The 14,524-nt window shown below is 38.3% G+C and overlaps 1 protein-coding gene and 2 non-coding genes across 8 annotated transcripts in view; 1 reads left to right on the forward strand and 2 right to left on the reverse strand.

Annotated features, from left to right (window-relative positions):
* The window catches only part of LOC131438741 (probable serine/threonine-protein kinase yakA), a 126,708-nt gene extending 112,437 nt beyond the window's left edge, over positions 1 to 14,271 (forward strand). For all 6 annotated transcript variants that reach the window (XM_058608968.1, XM_058608970.1, XM_058608971.1 and 3 more), the window contains 2 exons: positions 2,933 to 3,509; positions 3,567 to 14,271. In XM_058608968.1, the coding sequence (XP_058464951.1) occupies positions 2,933 to 3,509; positions 3,567 to 4,902 (1,913 nt within the window). In that variant the 3' untranslated portion in view covers positions 4,903 to 14,271. The remainder of the gene's footprint in view (positions 1 to 2,932; positions 3,510 to 3,566) is intronic.
* On the reverse strand, positions 1,146 to 1,218 carry Trnav-aac (transfer RNA valine (anticodon AAC)). Its single transcript has one exon. It is a non-coding gene; the product is annotated as a tRNA-Val (tRNA).
* On the reverse strand, positions 2,156 to 2,226 carry Trnag-gcc (transfer RNA glycine (anticodon GCC)). The gene has a single exon. It is a non-coding gene; the product is annotated as a tRNA-Gly (tRNA).
* Positions 14,272 to 14,524: the final 253 nt, after the last annotated feature.

Genomic DNA, 14,524 nt, shown 5'->3' on the forward strand with positions numbered 1-14,524 from the left:
GAACGACATATGAACTAAAATGATTTTTTTTTGGAAATTACGCGATATTTTACATGGCATTAACAAACATTAAATGTATTTGAATTATCTTTGAGGGAACTAGATTGACGGTTTCAAAAAGTTTGTTTCTATTGTTGACTACTGATAACTACTTTACTGAGTTTGCGCAGTATATAATCCAACATTTTAATGAACATGACACAAAATTTGAGGTTTTCTTGCATTTTTATTAATTGTCTAAAAAATTCTAAAACTAGCCTAGCAATAATCAAAGTTTTTTAACAATTTATTAAATATGTTGGTCTTATTCCTACATAAATTATATTATATCTAAATAACGCCTAAATAAGCAATGATAGAAAAAATTACTATTACTTTGATATAAGTTTGCAATCGCTTTTTATTCTGGGTACGTTTGTTTCCGTTTTAGCTCTATTATTGATCTCTCGTATACAATTTAGAGATGCTGAGCATGCTTTAAGTTTTTTCACCCTGGTTCATATTGGAAATACTACAAAATTACTACCTAAACGGACGTTCCCGTTCTAAAACCCTTTTGCAAAGAAGTTTATATAATAATGTTTTAGTATAGTAAATTTTACCACGGAATACTCAATTTTTCCTAAAACAAGTCTCTGAATTACATCAAAATTCCCTTTATTTTGCTGGGTACAAATCCACAATGAAAAAAATATTAAGCTTTAGTAATCATCTCCTTTAAGAAAACCATTAATTAGAGTAAAATCTGCTGTCTCGGTTCGATAAATTGATCTTAAAAGTGAGACGAAAATAGGTGCATTCGCTTCGTGTTTTCTCGTCGCAATGAAAATTGAAATATTTTTTTCTGCGGTATTACTTGCTACAGCCGAATCAAAGATATTGTGCTAGATTTTAATCACAATTCGTTGATTGAAAGTCCAATAATCGGCCAAATAACATAGCGACTCTACTAATGAAATGATCCTGGGTATAATATAGCCCTATTTCAACTTTCACTAATTACTAACATTATCAGACAAAATAAATACTCAACTCAGCATATTTTCTAATTTTATCCAGTCTAAATTATTATTCGTGTCAGTAAACCCCTCCCTTTACTGAAATTTCCTTTGACCTGTTTGATCACTCACTGAAAAAAAATTACTTGTTTCCGCCCGGGATCGAACCGGGGGCCTTCCGCGTGTTAGGCGGATGTGATAACCACTACACCACGGAAACAGATATTAGTTAGTGCGAACAACACCATACGAAAACTAAAGCTCCAAGCCAACATCTCTTTAACTTAACTGTATTCTTCTTTATCGACCTAGCCCGAGCACCGAAGCTTTCTATGGAAAAAGCTCATGCTTACATAGCATAATACACCCGAAGCCGCTATCAAGATGGTACAATAGGTAGCGGGTAAATTGCACTACACCTATTTTGGAAACTTCTCTCCATTCTTTTGTGTTTATTGCAGCGATTTATAACCTCGGTTTGGAACGAATAACAACAATCTCGTATAGTTTTTTGCCTACACCTTTCCGAATCTTCTTTCCTGGCATCCGGAGGTAGTTTATGAATGGAAATTCCTCATCACGTTTCCATTCCTTTTTTCTTATAAGAATGTTTTATGATTGTGGAAAAAAAAGTACGACCAATTGAATTGATAAAAATACAGTAATGACAATAGAATACTTGTCGTAAATATTGTCAACAATTCGATTATATTGTTAGTCTATCAAAACTTTCCTGTCAGAGGGGAAATGGTTTCGAGAATGCATTTGACGGTTGCTTTGATGAGAGCATGTTCAGTTATAAATGTACAATTAATGTCAGTTTTAAAATTGAAATCTGAAATTTATAACACAAGAGACTGACAGGCCAAGCAACGTTTGCCAGTTCGAATAAATAAACTTAAAACGGCTGGCTGGGGATACGTTGGTTTCAGTTTCTGTTCCATTATAGATCTTGTATTTAAAACATCCAGCTCCTAGACTTGCTTCAAGCGCTCTAAATACTTCTTTCATATCAACTGGATACTGAATATCAATACTTTTTATCGACAGTAAATATCAGTAATTTCAATAAAATATAAACTGGATTTTTTCAAAAACAAGCAAACTCCTAGTCAGATTTAAAAAATAACCATAATAAGTTTCAAAAAATACAATCTTGCATCGGCCGGGAATCGAACCCGGGCCGCCCGCGTGGCAGGCGAGCATTCTACCACTGAACCACCGATGCTTATGCTATATCGTATATTAATTCAAAGCTGTTGAAACACCGTAAAGCTTAGCATAAATATATCCCTTCTGAAAAATTCGCAACTCAACACCACATTAAAATATAGCATGTGCAGGCTTTTAATCACCTTTCCCGCACATTTTTCGATATCCATTACTTTGCTAAGGCAACGTTTTACAGCTGATGAATTAATTAAAAGGGAAAATGATTGATTAAATTAGCGTCTTTTTCCGCCGCCCGAACGTAGACGAAATGCAACACCACCACCGCCAGTAAGTGAAACCGGAACATGGGTTAAATTCTGCATGGTTTGGTTTCTCTGCACGTTCGCTCCTTTAAATAGCGTTCGATTGCGTTTGCTGACAGTGGGGCGGCGTGTGCCAATCGGAGTCGCTTCACCGAACACCGAGTCGCAATGGCTGATATTGTCGATAACAGCTGCTGGCGGCTGGTGGCCACCGCATGGCGTATGGTAATCCGACGCTGATATTAGAGATATGTGTAGGGCTGCGGAAATGCAAATTTATATGCAAAAATTGCATTTCCATCCCATCGTGACTCTTAGCAACCCGTGGGGCAGGGTTTCCGGTAATTATTTACCTCGCCTACTTTGTTGAAATATAGTTTCTAGAATGTGTCAAATAAATGTTTCAATGGTCGAGCAACTATTTCTAAATTAATTAATTTCCCATTTTTTCGCCTGTAGATATGCTATCGCCATCACGTGTACTTCCGCAGTCCATCTGTCAGCTGCAGCCTTCCTCGCATCACCAGCAAGTTCAGCTGCAACAACAGCAGCAGCAGCAGCAACAACAACAACAACGACCGGCTAGTCGACGAAGCGCATCTTCCGGGTCCGATCTGTTGCAGACCAAACTGCGCAAACTACTCAACACGGCCGATAGCAAAGAGACAATAATCCCTTCGGACGTTGTGGGACTGAATCCGAAGTACAGCCAGCAATCACTGGAAACCAGCTACATCAGTGGAGCCGGCATTACCGGTAGTGATTGCCTCAACAGTATCGGCTACATTCAGCCACCAAAGAACTACCAGCAACAGTTGACCGTACATCCGGAACAACCGAGCGACATGTCCGTATTCTTTCCAAGCGCATTCCTTTCGCCTCAATCTTTGCCGCCGCATCCCGTTGGTGATGACGATCTATACTTGTACGGCGTACACGATAGCCTGGTGCTGACGGATGACTACCGCGCCATCAGTCCACCGGCGGAATACGCCGAAAACAATGCATCTCCGGAAAAACACAACAACAGCCATAGGTAAGCAGTCTCAATCATTACTACTCCAGAAATCATCAAACCTTTTTTTCATTCCAGTCGCTATAACTACCAACGTTCGTATTCGCATTCCCAGGCGGTTGCCCACCAGGACGAATCGGACTACTCACCGACACAGTCATACAACATCAACAGTCACAAGTCACTCCCGGATCTGCACTCACAAATCAGTCGTCATTCACCGCACTCGGAAGCGTTGAGTTGCTGTAGCCGTGGAAACCGTTCCAATCGTTCCGGTAGTTCCTTCAATCGTGACTCCGGGGGTTCATCGGGACACTACACACACCATAGCGAACCATGTTGCAAACAACAACAACAACAACAACAACAGCAGCAGCAACAACAACAACAACAGCTTCAACAAAAGGATGGCCTTCTAATGGGAGGAGCAGACTATCGACGGGATAGCGGTTCATCTACGCAACACAGCGGAAACTCCTACTACGCCTACGGGATTCCACCTCTTCGTTATGATTGCATCGAATGCCGTGCGAAGATTCGTGAGGAAGCCGACTGTCTATTGAATTTCACAACACCGGAAGTTCCCGAAGCCTTTCAAGATGACTACAGCGAAAAACAAAAGCAGAAATACTACGATGAAGTGAGAGATCGGAGCGCCGCTGCTGCTCGGAAATACTACAAGAATCATGGACCAATGTCGCCATTATCTCCGGTGTCACCGCTGTCACCACAAGACCAACAGTTAGATCTTAGTCCACCGTTAGGAACGTTCAAGCGACAGAAATGTCTGCGATTTAAGAATCGCGGTCGACAGTCTGCCATCAGTAATCCCAACTCTCGCTGCGGCGATGGCCGTGGTAGTTCCGGAGGGGAGGACGATCGCCGACCGATCCTACGATCCAAAAGTGACATTAGTGATCGTTACTGGAATCGGTTGTCGGAGCGAAGCGATCGCGAAAGGGAACGAGAGAAAGAACGGGAACAGCAGAAACTTTTAGAAAAGCAACGATCACGGTCAGATAGTCTAACGCAGCTAGAGCACTTCTTCGACCGTCTCGGACTGAACGATGAAACCTACGAGCGGCATATCGCACCGTCGAAGGCGGCATCCAAGACCCCCAACTACCGAAGCAACTCCGGCAGTGATATTCACCGATTATCGACGGATGATGCGGGAGATTCCGATGAGTCCAGTGCCGTGTTCTTCTCGGACGTCAGTACAGTCGATTCGACCCGACTGCCGGACAGTACCGAAATCACCGAACGTAACGAACCACCGCAGAGTGCTCTGGGCCCACTGACTAGTCTAAACAATCCAGCACTGTATCGACCAAGCGAACCACCATCGATCATCGAACGTAACGCCCGAATCATCAAGTGGCTCTGTAACTGCAAAAAGATGCAACTGACATAAGGTTGGCTGATCGGAGCAACCCCGGCCGAGGTTGCTTTGTTTTCGTCAAAACTTGCTCGTTCCAGAACGTTCGATCGCAATTAATGACTCACGTTGCAAAACGGATAGGATACCAGTCGAAGCAGAATCTCTTCTTTTTCGAACCATTTTTTTTTTCATTCTTGTAGTCCATCTAGGGTCTATAACCAGAGTGACGAAATGTTGGTAACAACTAAAACCTTTTAATCCTAAATGTTGGTAGCTTCGTTAGCTTTACATTGTTTGACAGATCGTTTGGTCAAAATGTGTCTTTCAAACGAACAGCTGTCGTCACTCTGGTAAAAGACATTGTGGCCCTTATTACCGTTCTCACTCCACTTTCACATTCACTTCACTTGATTTTACCTATTACCAGTATCACGCATAGTGAAGTGATCACTGTGGTGGAAAAATCTAATTTTTTCAACAAAATGTTGGTGGCGTGATGTTCATAATGACATCCAGTTCATTCAAGTAATTACTTTTGTCACAGAAGAGTCTTTCGTAATAAGGACTGATTTGATTTCCACCGTGAATTGATACCCATAATAAGTGTCACAGTCACTTCACTTTGTTTTCACCGTGTAGTGATACCGGTAATAAGGGCCACTGTAAGTTCACCTGTACTATCGACATGGACTTGGTAATATCATAAAGCTAATAAATCTAGACAACCGAGAGTACCCAGTTAACTCGACTGGAATTCGACTGGAATACTGAATTCCGAATCAAATTCCAGACGAGTTAACTGGGCAATATAAATGTAACGGAGCTGTCTGTGACAACAGAAGCACCTTCTGGTGAGAAATGGAGGCAGAAAACAACTAAAATGTTATGTATAAAGTATCCTTGTGCATTTCACACTACCATTTCTCACTATAGCGCTGTCAGTGTCTCGGTACAGTGAGAAATCTAGGTTCACTTTATGATCAACTCGCATTAGACCGATCCGACTATTTTTTGCTGGTTCGGTAATGGCGTAGCTTGCGTATGCTCTTCACGCTCGTTCAATGTTACTCTAAAGTGAGTACAATTTCACTCACTTTCGTTGAAAATAGAACTACTCTACAGTGTGTAAAGCTTGTTTACTCACTTTTGAGTAAATATGGTAGTTGTCAAATTCTGAGTAACATTTACTCAATGCTACAAATGAGAAAATTAGCTCGAGTGAGTAGATATTACTCAATATCATTCGAATTATCTAAGGAAATCTTTGCTTTAAATAAAACTGCGTGTAAATGAAAAAGAATGCAACTTTTTTTAAAATATTTTCTCAAAAGTTCGCTTTTTTACATTTTGTAGTTTTTCCATAGAATGTAATTATAGAAACATGTCAAAATAAAACAAAAACATCTTCAAATTAAGAATATAACACTTGGCTAATAGAGATGAATAGAACTTGAGTTTAACTACGGTTAGTTGCCGGGCACTGATTGGACTCATGAAAAATATTTTATTGGTTACTTCAGAGTAATCGGGCTCCGGATCCGTTTCACGTCTTGACGATGTGCTGATACTGGAAGCGAAATCGACAGCACTTTTTACATCAGAAATGTCTTCGCTTTAATTTTTCTAACGGATGTGAGTTTATTATGATTATGAGTAAAACTTGTTGTCAATTTAGAAACTGAGTAGAAGTTACTCAGTCTTCTAAATCAATATTACTCACTTTTTGACATTTGAACTAAATAAGCAAAAGTGAGTACAAATTACTCACTTGAGAGTAACATTGAACAACATTCTAACTAACAACTAACATTCCTTTTAGTTTCTTGTCGGTGGTGTCATCTCACGAGGTCAACTTGTCTGGAATTTGATTCAAAATAATGTCGATTTTGAGTACTTTCCACCTAATTTCAGAATTCCGTTTAATAATCTAGTCTTAGGTGAAGTGGTTCTAAGTAGTTTCCATAGGGCCCTTGAACAAACATACTGAAAAGTAAGTTTTATCTTCTGGCAGCCGACAGAAGCCTGGCAAGATACCGGCAACTGTCAAAATTTTGGAGGCGAAATTGCGTCATTCTCTCGCCACGTCACGTCTTGCAAGACCGCTCTTCCTACTTTGCTTCTGTTCGAATTCATTTGATATTCGTCAATCCTGTACGTACATCCAAAAATAATAACGAGAATTGATACCAAGTAAATGAGATGAAAATACTGGTATATTTTGAGAAGAAACTTTGCATATTGCAGGCCCTTAATACCGGCGTCACTACACGGTGAAAACCAAGTGAAGTGACTGTGACCCTTATTATGGGTATCTGAATGAACTTGATGTCATTATGGACACCACGCCATCAACATTTTGTTGAAAAACATAGTTTTTTACACTACAGTGATCACTTCACTATGTGTGATACCGGTACTAGGAAAAATCAAGTGAAGTGACATGTAAGTGAAGTGAATGTGAAAGTGAAGTGAGAACGGTAATAAGGGCCGCATTGTTGCCAGTCTCGTGCCGGAATTCTGCCAGCATTCCGGCAAAACCTTCTGGCAGACGCTGCCTTGCGTCTGGGGGGAAATCTGTCAAGCACATTCAAGCGGGCAATGTATCCGTACAGCAGAGTTGCCAATGTTCCAGATTTATGTGGCATTTCTCTCGTTTCGACAGACACTAACAAATCAGATCTATGCCAAATTTGATAGCTTTCACCAGATTTACAAATTTCCTGCATATAAAAACAAGTAGAAAATGACGAAAATAATTGCCTGTGAAGACATGGCACCGTTTTTTTATTATTCCACCCCGGTTTTAATCATAATTGGTCATTCGCCGACAGTTTCGCTCAAGTAGAGTCAAACTTTACGTATGTGTGAGACTTCCAGATGCCTTGCACGAGATCTTATTTTACTAACAAGTCGAATATGAGATGTTGCCTCACCGCTGCCAGACATACACTTCAAAGAATAAAACAACGTACCCACTACCTTATCGGTTCTGAGGGAGACATGGCTGAAATCCGTTTGCGATAGTGCAGGCAGGCAAAGAGTCAACGAAATAAACCAATTTTTTTTTTTTTAAATCCTTATGACGGTCTGTAGCCCTGAAAAGTGCCTTGGACTGCAATGAACTATGGAATCAGCATTCAGGCAAATCCGAGATGGCTTTTGGTACGTACACTCGGTAAAATCTTCAGAAATTCGGCTCGGAATTATGACAGCAAATCTAACGCAAATAACCGCACGAGTGTCAGATTTTAATCAAAAGCTAAAATTAACCGCGAAATGGTTCACAGCCTTAAAAACTTGGTATTGAGTGAGAAAAATGGATGATAGCAAAACCTAAAGGAACGACGATTGTCTGACGCTCTATAGAACACTATCGGAACAACATCTGTCCGATTATGTCGATATGTTTTAAGGTTGGTGCAAATTTATCCGGTGATGGTCCGATCGTTGCGCTGCGATCGGACCGATAGACAAAACTTAATAGAAGAAGACGCTCTTGAACGATTTTGAAACATTTTTGTTGGATTTCTTACTGAGATTTCAAGACAGCACAACAAATGGGAAGTTATTTCTGTAAATTTCTTATGATTTTACCGATCTGTATATTTTCGAGTTTTCAATTTTCCGCTGAAGTAATTGAAGTGACTAACTATAGAATAACTAACTATAGACTGACATTTTCAAGATAAACCATTCGGCTTTACATTTGTAGGCTATCCAAAATGAAGAGTTTGCTGCTTTCTGCTGGTTTCCTATCTCATAGATTGTGACGATGTAGAAAAAACCGAAGGCGTAATTAATAACCACAAAGAGAATTGACCCACAAGAAAGTAATCCATGAATATGAATATTTTACGACGAATTATCGGTAAATGCTGATTTCTGTAGGTAAACATCAGATCCCACACGTATACCTTAGTAGAACATTTGAGAAAAAAAGGATTGTAGAGTGTAGAGCAACATAAAAGTATTCGGAATAGCAGAACCAGACCAGACCACTCCTAAAACAATGTCAATCAAATTTCTAACGTAGAAATCAAAGTGAACAAAATACAAAAAAAATACATAAACAGAGAAAGAGAACCAAAGAAAAATGCTATGTCTCGTTGTTAGAACTGGTTATGAAACAACGGAACCCAATCGGATACAGGAAATACTAGAAGAACGTGTTAAAAATCAAAACATAATAATAGACTACAAAAAATATACATAAATCAAAAGAGCTGAGCTAACTCGAATAGTTCTAGAAGTTTCGATAGTTTCCAACGTACATGACTAAGAGAAGGCATTCAAATTTCTGCCGTAGTGAATCCCCGTATGACGAATAGGAGCTACTCTATAAAATATAGTTCTATAGAAACAAAACAAAACGTCGTTGCCTATCATCGAGAGTTTACAGTATACATACTAATTATTTTCGTTTTGATAAACAAATAGTAATACTGGCAACAAAACGTATAAACGTGTCTGGCTATTTTAAGTAGTACATTACAAATTGCTGCTTCACTTAATTCAAATAACCAAGTGAAGAACTCATCTTATTCTTATATGATGATTTAGCGTGTGTTTATCTATTCATTCAGCCTTCTAAACAAATAAATATACTGAAGTTAGCTTCACTGTGTGATGGAAATCTACTGTCAAACTGAGCAAAACGAAGCACTATCAGAATTATGGAATGCTGCCGAGACGATCCTAACGAAATATTCTTGAATCACTAACCAGATAGTTTCTACACCACCAATCATATTCCGATCGGAATCGGAGCTAACGATTTGAAGCAGATTGAATTTCATGTAGTCTATGTGTGTGTGTCTGAAATAGGAAGTTCCGAATATTTCGATGACCGACATCTTTTTAACGAATAGACTCATTTATATACAGAAGTATTGATAACAGTATATGCAGAACATGGCACAAAAATTAGCTGTTTTCATCACTTACTCTAGAAATTTTGAAATACTGTTTTGACAGCGGATCTTGGCAAGTTGTCGGCAGACTACTTTAGTTTTTTTCCAAGTGGGTAGACCTAAAAATAAATCAAAGCAGAATACGCAGTGAACATGTCGAACCGATTCAGAACGGTTCTGTCAGTATTGTATGGCAACAATCCGGTAGAAACAGAACCGTTAATCTGGCAACATGAATTCCGAATCAAATCCGCCCACATTATCAGATCCGAATCAATTCCTAATCGGCGAGAAATTTTCATTCGGAATTCCATGTGGAAAACATGTGGAATTCCGAATCAATTCCAACTCCAGTGCAACAACCGATTTCGAATGAATTTCGCCTACAACCGGGTGATTCGGAAATCTGTTGGAATTGAGTGAGAAGATGCGGACTGAATTGTCAATTCGTCTTCTTCTTTTCCGATACGTTTTCGTACTGACTTTCAGTTTATTTTTAAATGAAAACATTACATAACTGAATATACCAATTTAAATCATCATATTTTTCGGATATACAGAACTAGTAAATAACCAGTTCTTCTTAGAATTCCAACAAAAACTGTTGAAATTCGCTGTAAATTAACAAAACGGCCTACCTTAGTCAGCATCATCCATTCCTCTAGCTGGAGTGTAGTGGAATGGCTTAAGGCGCCTAAATTTTACACTAACACATTCATAAAATGAGCGAATATTCAATGACATTTATAATGTCACTGTCAATCGGGTTGATCGAGCAGCCAACTCAGGCGAAAATTCTAGCACTGATCGGTTCAGTGCTAGAATTTTCGCCTGAGTTGGTAAAATCATGCAGTCGAGTAAGAACTCACTACGCATTCCGTCGTTTCGATAATGTGGGCGTTAGGGCGAAAAATTTTCATTCAGAATTCCATGTGGAATTCAGGCTGTACACACTTAAATTTTTTAGCTGAGTCTCGGCAAAAAAATGCCGAGATTCGCACAGCCGAGTAATCAGCAATCATCTCGGCAAAAATAAAATTACTGAGCGTCTCGGCATCCTAAAATTTGACAAACGTCAAATATTGCCGAAATCGTTAGCATAAGATTTACTGTTTGCTCAGTTAAACGTTCACTGAATATTCGGAAATCCAATAAAACGAAAAAATGAAAAAAATAAATTACCGAATCATCAGTAATTAAAAATCTAGTCAATTAATTTTGTTTGTATTTTCTCAACATTATAAACACGCCATTCAGGATTAAAAATTCATTTTATTAAAACTTAAAGGAGGCTTACAAATTTGTTGCCAGTAGTGCTTAAAGTCTACCTGAAACCATGTAGCATAAATAAAAAGCGGCGTTTCCAGATGCGGCCACCTTGAGTCGAGCTGGAAATATGAAAATAAAAATATATATTGATTTTTGGCTTACAAAATTGTTCAATATTTAATGATGCATATACGGTATTGTTCAAACAATAAACTTACTTTGATCTATTGAATTATTCCATGCATGGGGTTATTTTTTCGCAAATCCCCCAAAGTTTTGTCTCGAGGACGCTTTGAGCCCCGTGTTGGGTGTTTTTCCCTTATAATCGCGAGTGCTCTGATAAAGTCGCTTTTTATAAAGCGAAACATGTCACTATATTTATTCAATATTTTTACTTGCAAGTGGTTTCACGTTTCTTCGAAGATTACCCATTATTTCACTCGAGAATTTCATTAGAAAATAATCGCACAATGCGAAGCGAAAATGTAACGCGGCAATAAATGACAGCTGTCGTGCTGAATCTCGGCAACAGCTAGCGCATATTCCGAAATCTCGGCAAACGTCTCTGCTGATGTCGGCATATCTCTTGTTTACTGATAAATTCAGCAAGCAATTATGCCAAATTTCGGCAAAGTGAAGCATTTTACCGAAATATCAGTGAATGCATTTAACGAAGTTCAGAAACATGCGTATTGATTACTGAGCAATCAGCAAATTTACGTGTTGCTGATCAGTTTCGGCATTTTATTATGCCGAGCTCAAGAAATGGTTTTAAGTGTGTAAACCATTTTGCGGTTAATTTTAACTTTTGGTTAAAATCTGACACTTGAGTGGTTATATTGTGTCGAGTAGTTCAATTTAACTAAAACTGCGGCCCATTTCAAAATTTGACGAACGGAACGTTATTTGGGTTCATTTTCCACTGGCAATAATTTCAACTAAAGAATTAATATTATAGAATTTTCATTGCTAGATATTTTTCAGTGTCGAAAAATAACCATCGATCTGTTAAAAATATCCATGCTCTCGAGCAGGGTTATTTTTGACAACATTAAAATAACCACTCAAGGTCAGATTTCAACCAAAAGTTAAAATTAACCACGAAATGGTTCACAGCCTCAGAATACCATGTGAAATCCGAATCAATGCGGAATCCAGTGCAACGACCGATTCCGAATGAATTTCGCCTCAAACCGATTGGTTCGGAAATCTATCGGAATTGAGTGAGAAGATGCGTACTGAATTGTTAATTCATTTTCAGTTTATTTCTAAATATAAAATTTCTAAATTTAAATCTTAAAGTTTAGGAAATTACAAAAAGGCCTACCTTAGTCAGCATCATCCATTCCTCCAACTGAAGTGTAATGAAATGGCGTAAGTCGCCTAACTGTTACACTAACACACTCGTAAAATGAGCGAAAACTCAATGACATTTATAATGTCACTGTCAATCGGGTTGATCGAGCACCCAGGAACGAGCAGTCGATTAAGAATTCATTGCTCATTCCGCCATTTCGGTAATGTGAGTTAGCTCTTAGATGCCGAGATGCTAGAACTCTCATGGGGGAAGAGCAACGAAATGTCATGTCAACATGACTGTGTGAATTGCATGGAATTCGGCTAGCTTCAATTTCAGTTTCAAGTATGGTGTTAATACTGCCTTTGAAAACTCCAGGAAACTGCTGGCGACAAACACTTTTTTCTTTGCGATCAATGCCAGATATTGAATCAGTATCTGGCCTTGAACCCTGTAAAACAGTTGTCACTAGTTGGATTTGACAGATTTCAACTGCAGCGATTTTGCAAACTTCACTGCGCCATCAAACAAGATTGCCATTGAGCACGGTACTACATACACACACCACCACAACACAACCCAAACGGAATAACTTATAAGGATTTAAACATGCACACAACTCTTCCGAGAAATGTTGATGTGTGTATGTAACTACTCAGATACGCACATGTCATGTGGTTCCACTTTTACTAAAAGGTGTCACTGGTGATTCTTTTGTTATTGTAATTTTGTCAACTGGTCTTTACCATACGTTAATTTCATCTCATGAGCTAACTGAAATTGATTACTTAATCATTAAATAATGATAACACTTGAGTGGTTAGATTAACTAGACATTGATAAAAAAAAACAAAACAATATCGATAGAAAGAACCCGTATATGAAACAATTTAATACTATTTTCTAGTCTAATAAAAATAATGAATCAAATACTTAATTGAATAAAGTATAATACTACTATATGCAAATGAATCGAATTAATCATACTATAGCGAATAGAATTAGACAGGAAAATTTAAAACAAGCGCTGTTCGAATCGAAGAAAAATTACACTATTCAATTATCTGCAGAAAACAATCTTTACACTTTGCGATAGAATAGAATCAAGAATCAATCGCATACGCTGTATGAAAAGCGATAAACCTGAAGCTCGAATCCAGAGTTCGATTGTTTCTGAACGAAACCTATATCCCGAAAACAAAACTATAACTAATAACAATAACACTGTATTCCATAAACACATCAAGTACAATGAGGTACATACATGTGGTGAGAAGCGAACACAATAGAAACTGTTGAAGCAACACACACTGAAGTGACACGTTTGCTCCACCTGTATATATCCCATTGCATCCAAATAGCCACTACTGTATAATAGCAGTGAAACCAGAAAGATTCGATTGAAATTTTAAAACACCTACAAACCCGAAACCACAGAACTTGACCGTAGAAGAAGATAATCCCGTGACGAACAGAGAGTTCGTTTGCTTTTTTCGATTCAAGACAAAAACAATAATCAAAATGGGAAACAGAAAACAAACTAGAACATGCATGCAGCACATTCTTACGATATAATCGAATGCTCACAGTGGAAAATGAATCAAAACATAAAATCAAAGTCAACCAACCAATATAACATAGCATAACTAATTGCAATAGCGTAAATAACGTCAACATATAACAAACACAAGTGACATTGTATAACTCAAAGTAACACAAACCATATACAGCGGTCGGAACGTAACGGGAAATCACGGTAGCGAAGTAACGATTGTTCAAGCAACAGTTCAATCTCCCTCAAGCCCTGGTTTTGAGGGAGACAACCGGCAATTGGAAATCATTTACAACCACCTAGACAGTTCCCATCATGATAAAAATTATCAAATAGGCAAAAATCAATAAAAGTGAACAAGTATAATAATAACACTGGTCGTTCTGTTTTTTTTTTTCAGTTCATCCGAAATCTTCAGTTCTTCTGTTCTTCGAATAGGGGAATGTCTCTTGGTGATTTTTCGTAATCAGGTTACCTCATCAACTGGGAATTGTCGTGGCCGCAAAGAAAAGTTGTCTCTTAATTGAAAACCTCTCTTTGTTTACTTTCTCTTTCGATTATTACGGATCCATTATAAAAAAAATTCAATGTTTCAAATATTAATCGATAACTTGTGAATCTAACTCG

The sequence above is a fragment of the Malaya genurostris genome, chromosome 3 (genome assembly GCF_030247185.1).
Source record: "Malaya genurostris strain Urasoe2022 chromosome 3, Malgen_1.1, whole genome shotgun sequence".
NCBI classification, from domain to species: Eukaryota; Metazoa; Arthropoda; class Insecta; order Diptera; family Culicidae; genus Malaya; species Malaya genurostris.